General features: G+C 35.5%; 1 protein-coding gene across 5 annotated transcripts in view; it reads right to left on the bottom strand.

Moving 5' to 3' along the window:
- Positions 1-4735: 4735 nt before the first annotated feature.
- sorcs1 (sortilin-related VPS10 domain containing receptor 1) overlaps positions 4736-25910 on the bottom strand; it is a 240968-nt gene continuing 219793 nt past the window's right edge. For 4 of the 5 annotated variants that reach the window (XM_077246243.1, XM_077246245.1, XM_077246246.1 and 1 more), the window contains 11 exons: positions 25413-25526; positions 24556-24727; positions 23275-23461; positions 19183-19316; positions 18904-19027; positions 18302-18414; positions 15776-15910; positions 12870-12969; positions 12522-12627; positions 7180-7346; positions 4736-6049 (listed from right to left, as the gene is read on the bottom strand). In XM_077246243.1, the coding sequence (XP_077102358.1) occupies positions 5985-6049; positions 7180-7346; positions 12522-12627; positions 12870-12969; positions 15776-15910; positions 18302-18414; positions 18904-19027; positions 19183-19316; positions 23275-23461; positions 24556-24727; positions 25413-25526 (1417 nt within the window). In that variant the 3' untranslated portion in view covers positions 4736-5984. The remainder of the gene's footprint in view (positions 6050-7179; positions 7347-12521; positions 12628-12869; positions 12970-15775; positions 15911-18301; positions 18415-18903; positions 19028-19182; positions 19317-23274; positions 23462-24555; positions 24728-25412; positions 25527-25910) is intronic. The other variant, XR_013207788.1, reaches the window with a different exon arrangement.

Below are 25910 nucleotides of genomic sequence, written 5' to 3'. Positions count from 1 at the left end.
CCGTATAAACCATCCCCTGATGTTTAAGATAAGTACGAATTATGGTTTCATGATGCATTTATCAAATAAAGCATTCCCCAATGTCCTCACTGAGCAAAATGAATAACAGAATCTGGTGCGAGTGTTTACATTCACACGGCTGTGATTAATGGCTTTGATTAGAGCCAAGTCATTGTAAGGCATAAAGTCATTTATATACTTTTCTAACTGATTTTTTATACCTCAAAAATGTAACTTCGCAAAATAAACAATCTAATGAGGATGACAGTGGCAAAGGGTTTATTAGCTTTTATTTCATTAAGAGTTCTGTGCTTATACTGCAGCTTATACTGTAATGTAGGTAAAACCAGTGATATTCATTAAAATGATTCCTTTCTAATAAATATAAATGTAAAGCCTGGGGTATCCATTGGAAAGCAAGTCTAAATGACATATTTTGTTTTGATGTAGTTCTGCTGTGTTTAGTAATAGTATGTGCTGTAAAGTGACTCTTGAAACTTAACATTTTTTTTTTAGATAGGCTAATTAATAAGTTTCTGTACAACTAAAACAAATGTTTAAAGTTAACAGAGTCAGAATCAACCTTTTTTGCTTTCATAAAAATACATTTCTGTTCTTACCATGCACAGTTCTTTAGAAAAAAGGTTTATCTTTAATCTTCCATCGAATGTCCACCTCTGGACGTGTGTTTTTTTCTTTTAGCTGATGTCGCTAACCTCCGTTAGTTTCAACCCTGCCCATCCAACCACGTCATAATATGTAGGGTCCAGCTTTCTCTGCACATCTATTCTGATATAGAAGGAGTTTCCACAATCCAATCAATTCCCAATGGATAACATCAAACCCCATCCAATTTTTTTTCTCATTGAATACCCCGTTTAACATAGAAGCATGTGACATTACTGAAGTAAATGGGTTTTGAACATGATTTAATGTTCATTCCACAGGTTTCTTCTATTATGCTGCTGATAAAATAGGCACATTTTTTAATGGATGAAGTTAATTACTGCAATCATGATGTCAGCGAAGTGTATGCTGATTACACTCCAGTGGAGCGTGGTTTTAATGACCCTTTCTGCCACGGTGTGTGTTTCATTGTGCAAATACAAAGAACCAGTTTGATCAATACATGAGAACATTTTACAGGTTGCATAGAAACGATTCAGTTCTCCAGCTCTGGGTTTTATTAAAAACTATTTATTAAAAAATTAAGGATATTAATGAGTAATCGGCCATTTACCTAAGTATGCATCATTTGGAGTTTGCTTATTTTGAGGTTCTACCGAGCATGGTAATCAATCAGGCCAAACATAAAATTCAGTGTCCATTCTTTAGAAATATATAATCCATTTTGCTTCGGAAAAAGGAGGGTGTCCCACAAGGGTGCGTTTGGAGTCCGTTTTCATTTCCTTCTGCCTCCTTTAAGGCCTCTGCATGTAGTTCAGCTCTTTCATTCTCATTAAAATAAACTTATCGCTCTGTTCTGCTGCACAAGTAACAAGGATTAATCATTGATGAAGGAAATCTGCTCATGAAATCACTGTCAAATTATCATCGTCGCCTTTCCAGTGGGCGTTAAGAACAAGGACAGTGTGTGATAGAGTCTCCAGAAGTGAAGCGCACCCCTGGACCTCCTAATCAAATACAGCTTTCCTGAATGCCAATTATCAACAGACCATGCAAATGAGTCTGGAGAAGAGAGGGACTTTCTCTTTGCTGGCCTGCGTTAACCTCTGGAGAATGCAATCTGTCCCCAGGGAGAGATGGGAAGTTAATGAAGCGAACGGCTGGATAAGTATTGATGCTTGGTATCTCTCTTTCTCTCTCTCATAAATTCCAAAATTTTGGAATAATGAATATTTTTTTCAGCATAATTTTCATAGCATAATTGTCATGTTTGGCAGTATTTTTTATGTTGGTGAGAAACCCCCCTGGATATATTATTCACCTTCAGCACCTTTGGACCAGTGATATTAAAAGCATGACTTGCAATGTTATTGGAAAACCCAGCCTGATAGAATGACGTTTTATAGAGAAGAACATTCATACTGTCCTATGAAACCAAATGTCATTTGACATAAAACACCTGATTTTGCATTCATCAGATGATTGACGCTTTTTACTGTTACCCTACTTTGCCTATCAACAAGAGCTCCTTTCATATGTATTACATTTTTTGGATTTTAACAGTAGGCCTATGAAAGGAATTACTAATGCAGTTAGTGTGTGCGTGTGTGTGTGTGTGTGTGTGTGTGTCTCTCTCTCTCTCTCTCTCTCTCTCTCTCTCTCTCTCTCTCTCTCCCGCTCTCTCTCTCTCTCCCGCTGGTCTTTCTTTCCAAAGGTAATTAAACGTGGTGAGTGGACCGGCTGTGAGCAGAGATGTCAGCGGTGGACACTGTTCGCTGTCGGCACACGTATCACCAGAGGAAGATTGAGTCTAATGTCCTTGGAGTAACTAGGCTACAGTACGGGCCCACAGGGTGATTGAGCTGCTTATTATCCTGGAGGAGACAGGCCTCTGATAAACTTTCATTTGTACACAAGAGGCACGCTGGTCGCCTAATGCTTTGTCGTGAGGGCATCATTTTTATGAAGAAATTCGAAATGAATCATTAGACTTGAATTAGCCGTGCCCTTGACTGCAATTGCATAACAGGAACGCGCAAACACACTCATTCTTACAGTTCCCTGGGCGCCGTTGAAAGTTACCTTGAGATGTCTGAGGAGCCCTGGTAACATTATTGCTCTTTAATCTGCAGTCTCATGTGCCTTCCAGTTAACTCCCTTTCTCTGTCTCTCTAGCTGCGTTGTCGCAAAACCATTTTTCGCTAATGGCTGCCCATTTCTCCTCTTTTCACACATTCTTTTTTCTCTAGAAGTGGGCAGAAATCATCTTATAACCAGAATGTTGTGAGATCATGTTTAACCAGAGCACTACATGTACTGTATATAAAATACTTTTATATTGTAAAAAACAACAACTTTATTTTCATCAGAGAATCCTGAAAAAAAATATCACTGTTTACACTAAAATATTAAGCAGCACAACTGTTTTCATTACTGATAATGATAAGAAATGTTTCTTGAGCAGCATATCATATTAGAATGATTTCTGAAGGATCATGTGACACTGAAGACTGGAGTAATGATGCTGAAAATTCAGCTTTGCATTACAGGCATACATTTCATTTTAAAATATATTCACACAGAATGTTTCACAATAATACAGTATTTTGACCAAATAAATGCAGCCTTTGTGAGCATTAGACTTCTTTTAAAATCAATGCAAATTCTTACTGATCCAAAACGTTTGTATAGAAGTGTACATTGTTATATAGCTTCAAGAAAAATAATTTTTGGAACATATTATTATTGTTTATTATCATTGATAAAAGGTTGCATACACATTAAAAAGGCATTATCCTATTATTCCTGCATATTTTATATCATATTAGGCAAGCCTATTATTAAAATAAAAACATAGACCATTTGACTAATTGATACTTTATTATCTATGATTTAAAGGTTACTTCAGCAAATTACATAATGTTTTTCCAAATACTGTAAGAAAATCAAAACACAATTACAGGGACTGATTTCATTTAATAAATACAATTGCACAAAACAAACAATTCCACACTGCACAGAGTTCAAAGAAAGTGATACTGTATATTTATATATACAAAAAAAAAAAAAAAAAACATGACACCTACATTTTTATATATATTTATATATATAGATATATAAAATCTTTACAGTAATAAAACTCGTCTTCTACAAAAATAATCTTCCTTACTCTTAAGAGTAAAGTGGCAGCGCTGGATTTTGATTTCCTGGCTGCCACAGTTTGTCCATTCAGAGCTCATAAAGTGTCTTGATTTGTAGCCAGTGGTTTAACAACAGTTATATAATCTCTGTCTTCAATCTAAATGTACAACTCGGTTTAATATTTAATTAAAATGTTCTCTTCAGCCATCAGGTCAGTTTTTAAGTCTAGATCTTCAGATATTGATTTAGTCAAATATGTTTTTTTTTCTTATCTGTTGTGGGACTTTTAGCAGAAACAATTTAATTATATTGCTATTGCTCACTTTATAGTCCCTCCCCCCTACCCACAATGCCCTGCACTCATTTGATTGACAATTTCGACTCATAACTTGAGTCTTGTCGTCCATCGTCTCATATGCCAAAGACAGCGTCAGACTGCAGCGCTCATGATATTATGAAAATATAATCTGTACTGTGATTGTATCAAGTCCATAGTGAATTGTCTCAGTATGAACATCCTCTACTGCTGTGACATTATATTTATAGGTAGTGTACAAAAGGTGACGGACAAGGACAATTGAAATAAAATTATCCATTAAAAATTCCCTTTTAAACATGCTGTCTTAAAATATTCTGACATTTGTGTAATAAAGATGACCTCCATTTTCATTCATTGATGTATGAGAATAGAAAAACTGGCAATAGCTGTAATATAACCTTGATATTCAAATATTGAAAGAAGAGAAGAAATGGGAAGCATCCCATAGATAAAAATGATGTAGTGGAGAAAAGGATAGTAGTGGATGGATGTTAGCATAAAGATAACGTGAGGACCATAATCTCTGCCATGTGTGTAACAGCACCATTATAATAAACAGGAGGACATTCAGTGGCTCTCAATGAGTTGCAATGCTACATGTAAATATCAATAATAATACAAATAAATAATAAAATGCAAATAATCATATAATTGTATGTCATTTTATTGTTGCCCCAGGTCCATGCAAACTGTATTTTGGTATACATTTTTAATTAAAAATTGCCAAATTTAATGTTAACTAGCCAAATTAGTCATATACCAATATGGATAGACTGTGTTAAATTCTCAAACTATACAAGGCTAAATAAAATAATTTGACATGAAATGCAGATTCCTGCCAATATATTGGTGTAATAGTGGATGATGCCTGCTGTACGTGACATTATTTTGGTATTGAGTGATTTCTGAATAGTACTAGACAATTTATTAGTTCAAGTAACTGCTCGTCGCTTCCTTGTTATTTTATACTGTTAGAAATTAAAGAGGGCAAAGTAAAAGAAAAAAAGTCTTAAATATTTAAATACGTACTTACACATTCATACATTCATATCCGTCAGCTTTTGGTATGACATGACTGAATTTAAATGCTAAAAAAAGAAAGAGACGCAAAATCAAAACATAAATCATGTAACCCCCTGTGAGTGCAAAAATTATTCCATACAAAAATGTTTATGTATGAAATTGCCATGATGTATCAAAATATCTCATCATGTATCTCAATGTCTTATGTCAGTTTACACAACATATCTTAACACTGATTGATATGTATCTGTAAACCAACAGTTATTTCTACCTAGAAATACATAATTTATTTTACTATGAGAAAAATACTTTGACATTGCAGAGAAGCGAAAAAGAAAAGAAAAGAGAAACAAGCTTCAACATTAAATCTGCTTCATAAATAATCACATTAAACTGAGTCAAATAATAAAACCTAAATTTTTGTGTTACATGTAAAGTACAGATGCGCTAAATATAGCTTTGCAAAATGAAACCCAGGAAATGTTTCGTTTTACAATATTATTATCATTAATAACTGTACAGTTTATTATTAAAACACTTCCAAAATGACACACATCCATGTTTTACTCTCATGAATACTGTACTGCCACTGTTAACAATAAAAAATAAATGGACAGTTAACCAAGAATTATTTTCGTTTTCCACCCCTCATGCTGGCCTTTCCCTCCAACTTTATACACACTGGCGTCTTTATAAATGAACAGCATCAAAAATGATTTATTGAATACACAGATATATAAAAAAGCTGTACAAAGTTTGTTCTAGTATTCACAGAGCACAGTAAAGTTAATGTCCAACATGCACAAGTACTGAATAAAGCTTGAAACCTTTGTGTCCGCATGACCAAAGTCCTTGACGTGGCGGAGTCTAGAGTTCAAACGTCGATGTATGTAGGAAGATCTGATGAGAATTTGACGCGTGGATGAGGTTTGATGCATTCTGGGAAAGGAACAACAGAGTGTGAATTGACAGTGGCAACATTCACATAGCAGCCTAGAAAGCTGAAATGCATCATGACATTTGCTGTTTTGTTGATTTATTATAGGCATCACCAAGGGACCATAAGTCAAGCAACCAATGTTTTCGCCTGCAATCAACAAGACCAACTTTTCTAACAAATCTGCTGAAGCCATTTACAAGAAGCTGCCTAACATACGCAGAGTAACAGGTAAAGGGCCCTATTTTAAGGATCTAAGCGCATGGTCTAAAGTGCACAGAGCAAGTGCATTTAGGGCGTGTCCAAATTCACATTTGCTAGTTTAACGATGGGAAAAATGGTCGGTGCACCCGGCGCATGGTCTAAAAGGGTTGTCTCTATTCTCTTAATGAGTAATGGGTGTGTTTTGGTCGTAACGTGCAATAAACCAATCAGAGTCTCATCTCCCATTCCCTTTAAAAGCCTGTTGTGCTCGAGCCGTGGCGGATTCACTATTTACATGACGGAATGATTCTATAGCGAGGAAAAGAATCTGGTCGTGCGTGAGGTTAAAGCGCGCAAGCAGACCATCCATGGGACAAGCCGAATTCCACTATATCTTTATGTACACAATATGAATCTTTTGCATTTTAATCCTTTTATTTTTAATATTTGGCTAGTTTGTGTGCTGCTGCACATGTGTGTGTGTAATAAGCAGAGTGTAGGCGAGTTGTGCACCCGCCTATAGGCACACATTACTAACGCACTCTTTAAATAACAAAAAAATAATCGCCACAAACTTTAGACCAGGGTTTTGTTGGTCATAAATAACAATGTGCCAACAATGCGCCTGAACACACCTCGTTTTTCAGACCAGCAGCCCACAGGTGCACAAATGGGTGCAAATGCATTTGCTATTTAAACAACATGGTGCAGGACGTGAAAATGATAACTGCGTCAGGCTGAAAGTAGTACAAAATAGTTGTCGCGCCTGGTGCCGCATTGCGCCGGCTGTATGATAGGGCCCTTATGTATCTGCTGTTCTCAATAATCAAAGCTATGAGTTCAGTATAAGAGAGAATCTGAGTGGCATGTGATAAATGGTTAAGCATCAGAGGGGCTGAATGTGATGCGGTGTCCAGCAGGTGCTCACCGATGGTTTGGGTGTTGGGCTCTGTGTCCAGAGGTTCTAGTGATGTGAGCAGCTCTCTCTGAGAACTGCAGCTGGGTGTGCTGTCAGTGGGAGAAACTGGACTCTGGATCATTTCTTGCTCTTTTTCGTCCTGCATCGCTGCATAGATGTGGAGGCCTGGGATCTTCCTTGAGGAAAGATTTACAATGAGACACGGGCAAACAAATCTTGTTGCTACAAGATATGCTTGGGGAAATCAGCCAGAGGGAAATGGGGTGAGAAAAAATTATATTATCAAGCGGTAAGCAACCATAATTACTGAAGAGGACATGTGTCCTCAACTTTTATAAATGATTTATTCATCTATAAGTTCAAAATTAACAATTTTATGTTAAAAGTTTCATCCATCTTAATAATTTAAATATATACACTACTGTTCAAAAAGTTTGGGGTCAGTACGATTTAAAAAAAAAAAACTTATACTTTTCTACTTTTTCTAAAATACTTTCAATCACTAAATTAAATTGACTGAAAGAGAGTACATACATTTATAATGTTGTAAAAGTTGTCTATTTCAAATAAATGCTGTATTAATCAAATTCTACATTGATAGTAATAAGAAATGTTTGTTGAGCAGCAAATCAGCATCATGTGACACTGACGACAATAATAATGCTGAAATAAAGTAACAATGCTGAAAATTCAGCTTTGCATCACAGGAATAAATTACATTTTAAAATTTATAAAATAAAAACACGTTATTTTATAAATTGTAATAATAGTTTACAATATTACTAATTTTACCGCGTTTTCGATCAATTAAATGCAGACTTGGTGAGCATAAAAGACAGTTTTCAGAAACATTTTGAACATTTGTTATTTTGCGCACACACACACACACACACACACACACACACACACACACACACACACACACACACACACACACACACACACACCTATATATAACTATAAAGTGATATTTATAATAAAACTTATAAATATATAATAAAACTGCCTAGTAATTTTAAGATTTACAGTAGTTTGACTGGGTAAAAACACCCAATGTTGCAGTAAACGGTTGCTGTGTCATAATTAGCGTACTATCCGTCCTAAATAATATCCGCAATCAGAATTAGTGTGTCCTAAATAATAGCAGGGGTGGTAAAAGTACTCGAAAATTATACTCGAGTAAAAGTTTATATACCTAAATAAAAAATGACTCCAGTAAAAGTGGAAAGTCCTCCATTCAAACATCACTTTAGTTAAAGTACAAAAGTATCCGATTTAAAACGTACTTAAGTACCGAAAGTAAAAAGTAAATATTCAAACTGTAAATATTAATAATTAAACAGATCAATTGTTTTGGGAGTGATATGCAATGTTTTAATTGAACAAATTATTAGATACTGCAATTAAGAATTTGTTAGATTCGCAATCAGTCAAGAGACAATGAAGCACCTTGCATCAATTCTAAACAATTTCATTAAGTTTAGTGACAGCATATTATGGTGCAATGACTGGTAGGCCATTCTTTGATACAAATTTTACAATTTCAATTCAATTATTGGGGTTTGATTCCGATCTTGATTCAATATAGATTCATTTTGATAAATATTTGGTACAGAAGATACATGTTAATTTTTAAATTAAGAAAATCCCACCTAATTCTGTAAACATAGGCTACAGAGAGCCCTGTCAGCTGGTATTATTAAATGTTAAAAATACATGTGATTTTTATTATAATAACAACTTTATAATATTTTAATGATATAAGTAAAAATATAATAAATATATAGTGCACATATTTAGCAAAATACTAATTTATACTAATATTAAATATATTATAAAATACAAAATTTTCTAGCAAACTAACATGCTATGGTCATTTAATGTTTTTTTTTTTTGTTTTTTGTTTTTTGAGGTAGCCTAAATGTAACGTTATGTGACATATTGTTCTCCAGCTGTTTTACTGACCTCTTTCTGCGGTTGAAAAACACTGATTTATTGATATTATGTATAAGGTATATACATTTCAGTAAGTTGTACTGTATCTTTCAACATAGGCTACCTATTATTGTTCATTTGTGTTCATTTACAATTACCTAGTAGTAAAGAGATTAACGGCACCCCATAGCAGGCGCTAGCTATCAGTCACGTCACATTTAAAAGCTCCAAAACGGTATTTATTGTTTGAATTTCGTAATAAAATTGACAGAATCTGAGAGTTGAGAATTAATTCATATAAAAAGTAACCCACTCTGTCCTGTCTGTCGGTGTCAATGTCCTCTTTGCTTCGCGATTTTTCTCTGCGTGAGAAAATGGATGTGTCGTGAGAGCGTGTGGAAAGTGTCGATTGCGTGAGTCTGAATGAGTGAGAGTTGGCAGCTCTGCAATAGACATGTTCCGTAACATTAGCTGCATCAAACAGAAGATGTGCAAGATTCAAGGTAAGCGGGAATCTCGGGATCATTGCTGGTTAGAGCTGCACCTTCACGTTCCTGTGGTCATCTTCCACAATGGCGAACTGACTGCTATCTGAGCGTATGCTGGCAAAGAGCTCGTGCGTTCTTTTTTTCTAAATAAAACCAAGTTTTTGATTGGTTTGGAAAGCCAGTGTATTAAATACTTGGAGCGGGCATGGGGAAATGTAACGGAGTAAAAAGTAAACTTTGTCTTTAATATTGTAGTGGAGTAAGAGTAAAAGTAGATGCAAATAAAACATACTCAAGTAAAGTACAGATCCCCGAAAAAAATACTTAAGTAAAGTAACGAAGTATTTTTACTTCGTTACTTACCACCACAGAATAATAGTAGTTGAAATGAGTCTTCCAAAGGTACCCGGATGGTTTACTTTTTCCGGTTAGAATCCGAAGTGCAGATCCAAGCAAACTCTAACAGCTAATATTGCCCAAAACCCATTGCACTGTGGATGAGCATTCATTAAAAACGGCAAACATGGCGGATGTACAAGACCGGTTATTGAGTGATTAATAATCAGTATCTAACCTGACGAAAATGTATTTATACAATGTTCCACATTATATTGCATCTCCAACAACATTGTGAACTTTTATAAAGATACATTTGGTCATTAACCTTTAAATGCATCATTATGAAAACACATAAGGAGGGTTTTAGACATGAAAGACCCACAACTGGCAGATCAACGTGCTACTACATTTCTCTCTGATATGGTAGGACATTAAATGAAGTTTAATTTTAACTGTGACAAGATGATTGACAAGGCAGATTAAACACTGTCACAATTATGATGAAGTAGTCGGCCTATGACCCAAAGCGTGCACTATTCTGCTACACACTCAAAAGTTTGTACTTTTTCTTCTCAAAAACACTACATACTTTTAAGAGGGCGAATTAAAACGCAGCAGGTGATCTACTGTGGCCAGCAGACGCTTATCTTTCACTGGGCAAACATAACCTAATTAATATTCATGAGGCAAGCTGAAAAGGTTCATAATGTGCCCTTCTGCTCTTTTTCCAAATCTTCCGACGGCCCTGACATTATCAGCTTTGCAGTTCACATCATTCTGTTCCTTTATCACAGGAAGCATGTTTTTATAGTTTGTGGATGCGGTATACTGCATTTACAAAACGCAATCTGGGCTCTGCCTCAGGGAAAAATTTGTAATAAGACACAGGAATAAGAAAAAAAAGACCTTTGTGTGAAAAGTCTCACTTATGGGGCTAGAACTGAGCTGTTAAATCAAGACCGCCCTTTAGAGAGGTGATTTTATCCAGCTTGGTCTGCATCGTTACGGAGGGAAGAATGTCACATAAGCAAAAACCAGAATAGAGCTTTAACGGGGCATTGCCTAAGAGAATTCAAAAGCAAATTTATTGTGCAAAAACCAACTGGAGAGGGATTTAGAAAACGCAACACAAACGGACAGCTCATTAAGATGTGATCTAACACCCTCATTAAAGGACCAGTTCACACAATGAAACGGAAATTCTGGCACCATTTACTCAAACTTATGTAGCTCTAAACCCATTTACATTTATTCAGAGCTTGCTGTATATGTAAGAGCAGTTTTTTAGCATTAGTTTTGGTTGAACTGATTAACAAGAAGTTCCTCATTTTCCTTCAGGAAGTCACCGGTGGCTGTAGTGTCACTGAATGACAGCTTGTTGCGTACAAAAAAATATTAAAGCATCGGAAAATTCTTGCCACTTCTGTTATCTCCCTCTCCTGTCTCCAGACCTTGTCTTATTGACCTCTCGTGCCCTTTTCTCTCTCAGTCCGGTGATGGAAACGGTGTAATCATTTAACATTTCATAAAGGTCAACTTGAAAAACTCAAAGGGCTAAATATTGATAATGTCTGTGCATTGACTGACATTTCTCATTTGTTATGAGCGCTAGGACAAAAGAAAGAAGGTTCTGCAACAGGGAAAGGGTGAATCACCACTTGACATATCCACTCAGTGATTTGCTAAACTGAGCTACAACACCTAAACTTGCTGATCTGAGCGAAGGAGAACAATTTGTCTCTGTAATTTAAATAATTTTAAATATGTATTATTATAATAATTAGAATAGGTTACACTTTATTTTTAAGGTATCCGTGTTACAGTGTAATTCTACATTCAAGTACTGATTAATAATAATTAATACAATAATAAATAATACACTGTAAAAATGATATGATCAATAAGTTATGACAACGTGTTTTAACATTGCTTTAACTCATAAAAAAAGTCGAACATTGATATTTTGATAAGTTATACAGAATTAAACTATTTGATGTAATTTAAGTTGAACTGACTTAAACATGCAAGGTGATTACACTTAATTTAAGGCAGCATTTTTTTTTTACAGTGTACATGTACTTACTATAGGGTTAGGAATAGGGGTTGGTTTAGGGTTAGTTGCATGTAATTATGCAAAATGTATAGTTATTACTACAGTAACTACATGTAACGTGTAACAAGGACACTGTAAAATAAAGTGTTACCTTAGAATAGGCTAATGTTTGTTCAGATTTATGTTTTATATATATATTCAGGTAAATAATGCTGTTGAATGCTGTCATAATGCTGATAACACTTCTGTTTGAAAATAAAGATAAATCAATTAAAATATATATATCATCAGATAATTATGCATTTAAAAATGTACTTTTATCTTTTAAAATTCTAGCATCAATGCAGTTAGCTCCTTTGTGTTACTACTTTATAAATAACTTGCCTTTCAAGCTTTCACAAACTTTGATATTTTCAAATTTTTCACATTTATTTTGATTATTTTCCACTAGACATTTAACATATTTAAAAAGCTAACCATATGCAAACATATACATTATGATTTAAATATGAAGTTTTAAATATGGATAACAATACCTTTTGAATTTATAGATGAGGAACACTGCTAGACCCACCACCACCACAGAGAGGAGCATGAGCATAGCTGAGCCGCTGTGATTCTCGCTTGTGTCCACTAGAGGCGCTAGACACAAGGGAAAATAAGGCAGACAAGCTGTTGTCAGTGCACAGTCTGGGAGATTCACAACCTCCTTTAAATAAACAGACACAAAACTCATTTCTCACAATCATACAACCAAGGTTATATTAGTATTGTTCATTATCAATTATCGATTTCATCTTTGGGTGAACTATTCATTTAAGTTGCAAGTCTTTCTTGTCTCGTTCATATTTAGAAAACAACACTCTTTGATTCCAATTCATTACCTGCTGATAAATGAGCAGCGTATACCGTGATCTGGACTCCTGGTCTGAGTGTGAACTGAACCAGATTCTGATTCAGAGCACTGAGCACCAGTTCTGAGAGCTGAAAGGAAAATCACATCATCACATGATCATATTCACACCACGTTGGATAAGAAAACGCTGCTATAATATACATCCAAATATGTTATTAAATTACATGAACAATCACGTAACCCTGAAATAAGACATTCGTGCCCTGTATTTGATTTCCCTGTTTGTGAGCCGAGTGAGTCCTGATGCATTGCACTGTATGTTGAGGCATACAAGCGTGATGTTTGTATTACATGAGCCGGTATCACACTGGGAAAGACATTTCAGCATAAATCAACTCTATCACCTTCACTCACAAATATAGATATATGACATGGGTGGGATCTCATTTAGGCCTAACATCTTACTCTTCTCCCTCAAACACACATAGAGCCCTTGACTGTCAGGCTATGACTGTCAGGCTAAGCCCCGTCTTGTTTGTTTTTGTGCTTGAATATGACAGATCAGGGTTTTTTTTTTTTTTAATGGTGCATTCTTAAATATGATGCTTACAGTTTGATTTTTTTTGTGCGTGATTTTTTTGTACTTTTCTTTAACTCTCTGTCAGACAAAAAAAAAATCTGTTTAATTGTTAATATAATTATCATAAAGAGGTTGACAGGAATTTAAGATCATTCCCTACGGATGGATGGATGGACAGACAGATGGGTAGATGGGTAGATGGATAGATGGACAGATGGGTAGATGGATACACGGATAGACGGACGGACGGACGGACGGACAGACAGACAGACAGACATATCAGACAGACAGATTGACATATCAGACAGATAGATAGATATATCAGACAGATAGATAGATAGATAGATAGATAGATAGATAGATAGATAGATAGAGACATACAGATAGATAGATAGATAGATAGATAGATAGATAGATAGATACAGACATACAGATAGATAGATAGATAGATAGATAGATAGATAGATAGATAGACTGACAGACAAAGATGGATGATAGATAGATAGATAGATAGATAGAGACATACAGATAGATAGATAGATAGATAGATAGATAGATAGATAGATAGATAGATAGATAGATAGATAGATAGATAGATAGATAGATAGATAGATACAGACATACAGATAGATAGATAGATAGATAGATAGATAGATAGAGACAGACAGACTGACAGACAAAGATGGATGATAGATAGATAGATAGATAGATAGATAGATAGATAGATAGATAGATAGATAGATAGATAGAGACATACAGATAGATAGATAGATAGATAGATAGATAGATAGATAGATAGATAGATAGATAGATAGATAGATAGATAGATAGATAGATAGACACACATTTTTAACTAATTATTTTTTGAGGACACAAATTGCACTTTGTTTCGTGAACAATTCTTAAGCCTTATCTCGAGTTCAGTGATGATGGTGTTAAACCGCACACAAAACCACTTCCTGTTCCAAGAGTCCCTTTTTTCACTCTTTCTTTCAAAGCTTTATTAAATCGGTCTCATTTACTAAATGACTCCTGACTTACTCCTGACGCGCTCCTTTATTTCTTTGTCGCTCTCACCTTCTGTCTCCCTCATCCTTATTCCTCATCCTTATTCCATTTAAAATTAGACCATTACATGAATAATTACATTCTTTATGAATTGTACCAGGGTCAGTAAGTCTATTATACTTTTTTAATAAGGCTATCTACACATTATACTTTGAACATACCACCCTTGAATTGAGATTTATGAGGATCTGCTGAAAGGCCCTTTGTAGGGACACTGGTAGGTTTGGATGAGAAAAAAAATGCACCTCTGCACAGACACCCACAAAATGCAGATATCCCTCTTTCACATGTGATATAATATATTTGGCCCATAAGAACTGAATGATCTAGTGGATGAATGATCTACTCTACTGTATGTATGGTAAGAAATCACTGCCTCAAAAATACAGATGACTCTGCATTGTGATTTTGGAGAATATGAGCCATCTTCTCATATTCAGTAATGACTGTTCATAGTTTTGCCCAAATGCGGTACAGCCAGAATTACCCATGACCCAAAGAATAAACCCACAACCGCAGGTGAGAAAGATAATAAATGAGAAAATCAAAAAAGTAGAAAAAACGCTTTTTATTTTTTAAAGATCCCCTGTGGTGAAAATTAATGTTGTTTATAAGTCTATGTGGTATTTTTAATATGCTTTAAGACAAACCAAATTTGTCACAGACTACCTTGTAACCAATCACGTCAACGTGCGATTGTCAACCTGTGGATCTCTGAGCTGGTGTGAGTGAGTGGAGGCAGGGCTAATTTGCATATTCACAGAAACGTGTATACTAAATGAGGCAAGGGTTTAAAGTTACATCCAAGCTATTTTAAGGCATGAACTTTTTTTTTTTTTCAAAGAAAAAAAGTTTAAATCTTAAGTTTGGTGATCAAAGATGAGTTTTAAGGGATACAATTATTGACTACAGGGGGACTTGAACAGATACTTCCTGAAGTTGCAAATGAAAGTGTATTTATATACCAATTATTTAATTTCAGAAGAAAACCGAACAAGAAAAATCTGGTGTAAGTGTGAATCAATAAAAACAGGGTTTAATCAAGTGTTAAACAGGCCAACATTGACATCTGCTGGAGACCATAAGAAACTCTTGTCAAGATTTCTCTTTTACCTACTATCTTTAAAAATGTATTTGAAAAAAAAGGTCTGATGATAATCTGTTCTTTCTTCTGATCAAGAGACATACGCGAAGCAAAACATTCGTTAGCTGAGTGTTTCATGACAGAGATGGGCATCAAAGTGTGAAGATCATGCATAATGTCAGATAAGGCTTGTGTCCAGTACCTGGTCTAAATGAGTAGCTGTTTTGTCTGGCTTGCCCTCTGTCAGCTGTTTGTCCGGTAACAGGAAGAACTCGGCCGCGGTGGGAAGTCCAGGCAACACAGTGACCAACAGCTGTTCAGGATTCACCCCTGTCGCCTGAAGACCAAGAAACAGAGGATTAGAGAAACACACGAATCAACTGAGGTAAAAAAGTCAAGGCCTTTAACTCTTATGTTCTTGTGCAATTGACTTTACAGTTTTAATGTTTGGGGTCCCAGTCCAGAAACCTCAATCATGTATATATAATATACTTTTTTTATGATCTTTCTATTCATGCAATAACCCTCAAAAAGTGGTTTCAATAGTCACAATAATAATAAATGTTTCTTGAGCAGCAAATCATCATATTAGAATGATTTCTGAAGGATCATGTGACACTGAAGACTGGAGTGATGATGCTGAAAATAAAGGTACATCACAGGAATAAATGACATTTTACAATTTATTCAAATAGAAAGCAGTTATTTTAAATTGTAATAATATTGCACAATATTACTGTTTTTACTGTATTTCTAATCAAATCATTTTTACTTAATATTATTATTAATATTATTACTTATTTATTTACTTTACTGTACTATTTATCATTAAGGTCAATTACAGTTTCAATACATTTAAAGATTTAGTTCAAAAATGTTAATTTCAGCATAATCTACTGCCTGATGTGTTCTATATGGGTTGAGCCGATGTCACACATAATTTGTTCTCATTCTTGCAACAAATCAGTTCTTCAGTATTTCTCCTTTTTATCACACACACACACACACACACACACACACACACACACACACACACACACACACACACACACACACACACACACACACACACACACACACACACACACAGACACACACACACACACACACACACACACACACACGCACACACACGCACACACACGCACACACACGCACACACACGCATACACACACACAACAACAACATGTAGTTAGTCAGGTTTGGACCAAAAATCAGGGTACATGAATATTTTTGTTCAGACAGAATATAAATATATCAAATCCTCCCTGGTTCATATTGCAAGGTCACAACGTCCACCGCGTTCCTGTCCATATGCCCAGTGAAAAACTCATTACACACATAACCAATAAACAATTGGAGCAGAACACGCATATGCCTCACATGAGAACCGTTATTCTCAAGTGTCATATTCCATAAACATTCATAAAGAACGTCCCAATGTTCAGTTATAACGGCCTCTTGAAAATGCCACGGGGTAAGTGAGGGAGAACACTGATGATGATTTCGGTCTGTCGTGCCATATGTTTAAATATTTGTTTTTTTCCTGTCACGGTAATGTTTCTCCATCGGTGAAGGCGAATCTAGAAACTGATGTTTCACAACCAAAGTGTGGAGCATGAAAACCCAGAAAAGATCCTGATTACACTTTTATTTGGAATTTATATTTTGAGACTCAAATTGTTCACAAACTTTAGAGAATCTAAATTTAAAATGCTATTTGGCCAAAGTACACAGGTCAAGTACTTCATACAGATAAATATCACTGCAGTAAAATTACTCAATTTCAGTTTTACTTGAGTGAAAGTACTTGATATTTAATGTACTTATGTATAAAAGTAAAAATACTGATGATGAACCACATGTTTATTCTAGTCAGCTCATTCAGACCATATCGTTGAATCAGTGAGTTGTTGACTCAAAAACAGTTGCAATTGGTTACAATTTGTGAATGAATTGTTCAATGTTATTTATGAACCAATTCAACTGATTCACATGAAAGAATCAACTCTCGTTCACAGATCGGACATCGCTCTTGCGTCTCAGAGGGTGTGGCGATTTCTTCCTATGTTCCTATGATATGTTTTTATGGAACGTAGTGGTAAAAAGTATGATATTGTGCTTTGTAATGTAGTGAAGTAAAACTCAAAGTTTCCCAATATAAAAATACTCTGATACTTGAAAAAATGTACTTAAGTACAGTAACACTACTTTGTTACTATTCATCACTGGTTTTTGGTGGTGATGTCATGACTAATGCAATGTCTATGAAACAGAACTCTGTGTGAAGACCTTTTGCTCACATTTGATGCCCAAAACATCTTAAAAAACACCTCCTGAAATGTCTGTTTCATTAGAAGATGCCACTATGTTTCAGATTATGAATATATTTTTGCATACACTCATGCGAACTGCATGCAAAAAAGCACTGAAATACATTAGGTGAGACACAGTTCAAGAGAAAGACTGTTTTCTTTTCTATCCAAATGTTTACCTGAGGATTAATATTAATAAATAGGCTTTCCTCTGAGGAAAATAAATAAACAGATACTAATTTATATCTGTTAAAATACGCTAATGACTTCAAAGCAAAACAGACATGGACAACGTTGAGTTGTTCATTTCAGTAGAAGTAATTTCAGGGCTGTTTTCTTATGCTGTATTATATTAAATGTACAATGAAGTATTATAGATTGAACTCTTTAATACCAGATGTTTTAAACTCACCTGCACCATGGAGGTTTTAATGACTCGACTCACATCAAGTCTCCACTCGGACACATCAGGGTTGTGATCATCCAGATTGGATGAAAAGGCGAGAAGATGAGATCTGAAGTATTCTGTTATTGGGATATAACAAAAAGTATTATATTCTTATAATTATAAGTTGCTTTTTTATCACAAATCATTTTGGAGAGGCTTGTGTTGCAGCATTTGTTTTCAACACGTGAATTTACTGTATGATATAGTGCTTGAAATGGGTTGTGAATGCATTTCATTTCGACTTTTGCCATGACGCATTTCTGATGATATCCGATGAGAAAAATGTGGCATGGGGCTGATTTATTGATTTTTTTATGTATCAAGAATGAATTGCATTGTAAAATGTGTTTAGTGTTCTCTACATGATGGGCATGGTTGAGAATGAAGAGACCTTGGTGATGTTGAAAATATTATTATTTTATATCCACCATTGAATTTCTGAAATAATTTTGATTTTATGTTGACTTAACTTACATTATATATTAATGTAATATTGTGGAGGTGCTGTTATATACATCTAATATTCAGCTAACAAAAACAACACTGCTCTTTTTAGTCAAACTCACCATGGACAGCAACGGTTTTCCTGTCTTGTAGGATGTTATTCCCGGCGGAAACCTGCACAGTGACAACACTGATTCCCTCTCGAGAGAACGTGAACGACACACTCCCCTCCAGCGTGATCACGGGCTGTGAATACAGCGTGAAAGAGACTCTCAAGAGGATGCCCTGTCAGTAGTCGCATTGAAGATGCCAACTTTATTTACATGGCAGCCGGTGAGGCAAAAACACACACAGACTGAGTCATGCACAGGTGTCCAGTGAGTGACGCATGGAGAATTTACCTCTGAATTATTCCCAAACCACCAGATATAGGTGACTGTTCCCACTTGGCTTGGCCAGAGAACCACCGTCAGATTGACTTCTTTATTTTTCACAGCGACAAAAGGGGCAGAGAGATGAACAGATTCCAGATGACCTGCTCCAAGAGAGGAATACAAATTAAAGTGAGGTCGGTTAAGCCAGAGAGTGAAACAGTGTTCGCTAGTTCTCAAATCTTGTTCACTTCATCATATTCAAAACCCGCTTTGTTAAACACATACATATGAGAGAACCCGTTTGTTTTACATTTTCCTTGAGTGTTTGAGTTAGAATAGTTTATAAGAGCACAATTATAACCATAACGATGCTGTAAAAGCGGAATGAGTTTCCCTGTTCGGCGTGTTGATGTTTTATCTCCACGACAGCCTCTGTAGTCCCATTTAACCACTTGTTAGCAACCGCCTTTTTCAAGACACATAACAGCTTCAAAGAATCACAAGTGGGGCAATACTGATGTATTTTATGTCGTGGAATAAAACGTGAAAGTGTCTTAAGCTTGTGTTCACCACAGACCTTATTTCAGCCATTAAACTGTTCTGACTCAAACACTCAAGGAAAATGTTGACAAAACTCGATAACACTTTGACTAACAATAGACTATCACTTCGACCGTGACCTAGCAGTCATTCGATTATTAGTAGACTCTATAATACTTTATTTTGATGGTCTCCAAATAAAATGTATTTTAAAATATAGCCTATATAAAAAATAATAATAAAAAAAAAAAATATATATATATATATATATATATATATATATATATATATTCACATATACACTTCATTCACAAATATATATATATATCTCTTTTAACTCCTGCCGTTGACAGAAATTTCAGCCATTTGTGAGAAAACGCTTCCCCACCATTGACGGAAATGTTCCGTGTTTTTACTATTATAGGGTATGACGCATATCTTCTAAAAGCATACTGAATCTTCTGATCAAAATGAGATGCAGAAACAAGAGATATCATATGTATATGTATTGTACATATGTATATGTACAATAACGCAATCATCAACATTAAACAGCATATAAATCAAAACTTCCTTATGTTACTGAATTAAATGTTGACCCAGTACGAGGTCTAGGACTGTGCAACCTTAGTGGCTGTTGATGGACTCGATCTACTCCATCTATGTTTTGGTTATCGTTCTGAATGGTATGGATGGAGTCTTTGACAGAAACGCCATTTTCTCAGATTTTTGCTCAAAATATTGCTTTCTTTATGAAACTTACCCACATTCAAGTGTTGATAAGAAAATAATGGATGAAGCTAGAATAAAACTTATTTTGTTGCTGTTGTTTGAAATCAGAGGGTCTGTTTTTTCCTTTTTGATATATTGCATATTCAGATATTTATACAACAACATATTCTGGGGGCCATGACATTTTTGAGAAAATGATGAAATATGCTGGTGGTGACTGCTTTTAAAAAAAAATGTAGGCAGGAAAAAGTTAAATTATAATATTATTTCACAATATTACTGTTTTACTATATTTATGATCAAGTAAATGCAGTCTTGGTGAGCTTAAGAGACTATTCGTTTGAAAAAAAAAAACACTTTCCAACTCCAAACTTTTGCACGGTAGTGAATATATTCTCATTAAGTTATATGTGGCCAAGTTATGGTGGAATGCGGTTCTTGTTTCAAAAACACTGAGTTATACTGAATGAGATGAATAAAAAAAAGTCAAAAGAATACAAAGATACAACACAAACTAAACATACTCTTAATGATTTCACCATATATTCATTCATTCACAAATCCTTCTCTTAGGGACACAGAGCCATCTGCGTGTGAATTGCAGCTCATGCACCAAGGGCCCTATTTGCTTTGCCTGGCACGACAGGATTGACAGATTGGAAGCGTTTCGTCTCCCTGATCAATATGTCAGTGTGGAGGCATCTGTCTGCCTGAATGTAGCGGGGGGTGGCAAGTTCACTGAGTAGGTGGAGATGAGAAAAAGGCAATGAAATTGCAATGAAAATGCTCAGATAATTGCTGATATGTGATGAGCTTCCTATAGCACAAACACAGACTGAAACCACACACACACAAAATATACAAGAACTCGGTCCATCTGTTCTTTGAATGTGCTAAAATTACATCTTCCAACATTAGTACAAGACTTTGTTACATAACAGGATAGAGTAGTCTGTTCGATTATTGGCATGGAGTCTAATTCATATTCTGGCCAAGAACCACCCACGTTGACAGGAAGAGGCCATTTGACCAACATGTGAAATGACCAACCACACTTTTTCTTCTTCTTCAAAACATTAAGGGGCAAGTACATCTGAAATTATGCTTTTTAATGACTTTTCAAACCTTTTAGAGGCATAAATGCAGTTCAATAACGGTCTTAACTATATAGAGGCACAATATAGCTGCACACTCACTTCAGCTTTTATATGCAGTATTTTTTAAACCAAACATATTAAACAAGCTAAAATGTGGTAACAATTAATTCATTGGGTAACACTTTATTTAGATAATAACTATAAGTCAATTAGCAGTCATTAGAGTATTAGTAGACTGTCTGCTTAATATCTGCAAACACTTTATTACGATTCTTCATAACAGACATTCTACTTTCTATAACTACAAAGTAACTTTGCAAGTATGTTAACTTATTCTACAAACCCTAACCCTACCAGTCTACTAATATTCCAATGAGAATAAGTTGACGTGTAGTTGCACATTAATGAGAGTTTACTGACATGTAGTTGAAAAATTACTTGTAATTCGAAGACTATCGAAATAAACTGTAAACATTATTTCATTTTATTTTAATAAAATCCTACTCATAATGTGTACTAAGTATTGTCATATAAAGGAGCTTTAATTATAACACAACAGTAAATTGTAAGCTGTATCTATTTGAATCATTTAAAAACAATCATATATAAGAGTAATTTGTTTGGAAATCAGACCACACGATCTCTGCTGTATTGTTTTAATTTACTGAGAGAAAAAAAACTGACTTATAAGAGTTTTATTTGGGAATCGGACTATCAAGGTTGTGTTGTACACTGTATGTATTTGATTCACTAAACAGAATCGACTCAAGAGTTAATTGTTAGGTAATCAGACTAAACTAAGCACACTGTCACTGCATCCAAAATCTAATACTTCCCTACTATATAGTATGCGAAAAACCAGCAGAGAAATACGTATGTCCGAATACATTGTATTCAAAAAAAAAAAAAAAAAAAGAGTAGGCGAAAAGTCCCCGGATGACATACTACTTCCACCGAGATTCTGAAGTGTGCATACGATGGACACTTTACCATCCCATGAGGTGGGATGGTAGATCACGTGACAGTAGCAACGTGGTGGATGCAGTACCCATATTCATACTATATAGAACTCAACGGTCGCAAAGTAAGTTCAAATTCAAATGTAGTACCTACTCAGACAGTATGCAATTTCAGATCCACAAGAGAATGTAGTATGTCATAGAGAATCACAAGAATTAGAATCAAATATTCCGAATAGTAGCAATTAAACCCCAAAACGTAATTTGATTGAAACTCTTGAATATATTTTTAAGAATACATGCCACAAACCTCACAAACACTGCCAAATCTTCCTCAGAAGTGCTCATTGTAGCCCATACTAATATATTGTAAATAGTTTTCTCTCCGGTATAACATTGGTACATTGTGCAAAAGTACATCTGTCATACTGAAAATAATGAAGTCATTAGTTTTAGAATTAGATTCTATAGTTTTACAGCTGCTAATTGTAACAGTTACACTGAGTAAAGTTCATCAGACCTGTATGATACTTTCCATCCTCAAGACCTTCATCGTACACCAAAGTGTCTCTCAGCAAAAACTAAGAGGGATGATTTTAATCTGGTGGTCCAGTTGTGGAGTGTAATATGACCAAGGCCAAATGAGATCTTTCTGGTCAATAAACCATAAAGGAATTCAGAGTGCTCAGACCCAGTAGGTCTTTAAAATACATTAAGGATATAAAAGGGGAATACGATATGGCTGTCTGTATTATGCATATTGTTACTCGCCCTCCCACGTCTTGGCTTACATGTAATGTGTAGGAAGAGGAGCACAGTTTCAGAGCCCAGACTGTTCTCTGCCGTGGCTGACACTCGGTAGATTCCCACGTTCTTGTAGATGTGTTTAATGCCATCTTCAATAGAGCTCACGTTGGAGTAGGTGAAGGCGTTTCCATCACCGAAATCCACCGTGATGCTGGTTTTCGATCCATCACCCTGAGTAAAAAGGTAATAACATAAAACATCATGAGTCTAAAAAAACTGAAAACAGCCAGGCTGGTCTAGCTGGTGAATATCACAAATGTGCTTTAGTTAGAGTACTCTCTGTAATAAATGAGTTTTTTTTTTTTTTTTGGCAGGAAGCAAAACCTGTTCCTGACTACGACATTGCCAAAGTTCTGAGTACGATTCATTCAGGTGTCGGTTCATCTGCTTTGGAGGGCGCCTTCTCTGCCCAGAGCGGAGATCTACCATGGGAAAACATTGCTCTTGTGCAGGCAAAACACTCAAATCTCAAGAAGTTCTCAAATCTCAGACATAAAACATGTCTACTTTATGGTGAGGATGAGGGTTATTTCTGTTCTTTGGGGGTTATCAGTAGATTTAAAATAACTTCACCAGTCAGTTTAAATTGTTTAATTGGAGTAAACACACTCCCGTCAAAAGTTTGGAGTCAGTAAAATTGAAAAAAGGGGGCATTTAACCCCACACGAGAAAACGCTTCCCTACCATTGACGGAAATTTCCGGCTTTCCATGTTTTTAGTATTATATGGTAGGGGGGCGCTATTACGCATCTTCTGAAAGAGTACTGAATCTCCCGATCAAAACACAGGTGAAGAAGCAGCAGAAACAAGCGATAGCATATGTAATCATATGCATATGTAATATAATGCAATCACCAATATCCAAAAGCTTATAAATCCAAACGGACAAATGTTACTGAATGAAATGTCGATCCAGGATGAGCTCTAGGACTGTGAAAGCTTTGGGCTCAACTCCATCTACTCCATCTGTGTTTTGATCATCGTTCTAAATTCGATCCAGATGTAGTCTTTTACAAAAACTGGATTTTCTCAGCTTATTGCTATTTTTTTTATATTTTTTTATGAAACTTCCCCACATTTAATTGTAGATAAAAAAAGAATACATGAAACTAGAATATTTTTTTTTTTGTGTGAAAACGGTCAAGTCATGCACATGGATATTACGTATTCAGACTATATGCACATATTTTTTCTTTACAAAGTGACATCGCCGACTACTTTTTGTCAGTGAAAAGCAGTGCAGGGAAGACTGAATCTGTTTGTACCTCCTCCAGGAACACAAGTAAGGTGACGTTGCTGGCCAGAGTAGCTGTTAGCTTCCCTTCGCTGGTCACTAAGTGGAGGCCGCGAGGGGCCTGGCTAGGGCACAGCTGCCTACGAGCCGTGTACTGCTCCATCACCCCACCGGTGCAGTTGTTAGACACCACCTTTCTGTACCTGCACACACACATACGCATAAAACGCATTCCCATTAAAACCTATTCTCAAAACGATTAGCACTGAAATTAGTGTGCTTATCTGTGATAGTGAAAACACACAATATATCTAATGAGTCACACATCAAAATCATTTGAGAATACAGATGGTGGATTTTTTTTATTGAAAATCTCTCACACACACAAGCTTTCTTAGTGATCTAAAAACTGTATTTCATATATATATATATATATATATATATTATACATGAATTTTGAATAATACCCGTTCTTGTCTTAGGACAACTTTGATTCACTTTTTTAGCAAACCACAACCATCCAATCAGTTCCTGAGGAATAGAATCATGTCCGGTCCACATTTTTTCTTGTTCAGGAAGCTGTTTTACTCAGATATACATAACAATAGGAAAGAACATATTACTACAACGTCCGTTTAATGCTGAACATATCTTTACTCTCCAATTACGTAAATAAATATATAACCCCTAATTGATCATTTTCTGCTCCTAGATGCAATGTAAGTGACGTCTGATTAGAAAAGCAGCACAAATTAATTCACATAAAAACAAATTAGACATATTCCTGGAACAACATTACCATCAACCAGTCATTATTGATCCAGGAACATGTTCAGCATGTGTAAATCACTTTAAATGGTAAGATGCATGCATCTCCCAAGATCTCACCCAGTGCTGTTGAGGAACGTGTGTTCTGTGGTACAGGTCCGAGACATGGAGGAGGGGGGGAACCAGAATGCTGGAGTACATTTCCCATCAGTTTTTCTCTCGAAACCATAATCACTGTAACAAAAACAAACAAACAAACAAAAAAAAAACACTTGGTAAGAGCACATGGGACCACAAAACCATAACCCAAAATCAGTCCATTTGTTTCTAGGATCATTGACTTCTACTTACTAATAGGTAATTTTAACCCATTTTTATTCAAACAACTAGCAGAGATAGCACTGTTAGATCCCATGAAGGAACCCAGGTTCAAGTGCTTTCATCACCAGGACTCAATTGTGATATTGCATTGCAGGGCTTGAACCTATAACCTTTCAGTCACTAAACCCAGACCAAAAGATAAAATCCCACTGGTCTCTCATTTATCATTACTGGAGAAGGCCATCATAACATTTGTCTTTCATAACCCACAGATTAATAAAAAAAATGTCCTGCCTT

Source organism: Siphateles boraxobius, unplaced genomic scaffold (assembly GCF_051911475.1).
Source record: "Siphateles boraxobius isolate OS27281-9 unplaced genomic scaffold, OSU_SipBor_1 29, whole genome shotgun sequence".
Classification (NCBI taxonomy): domain Eukaryota; kingdom Metazoa; phylum Chordata; class Actinopteri; order Cypriniformes; family Leuciscidae; genus Siphateles; species Siphateles boraxobius.
The sequence above is the reverse complement of the archived record's forward strand: the minus strand, read 5'-3'. Positions and strand labels throughout refer to the sequence as shown.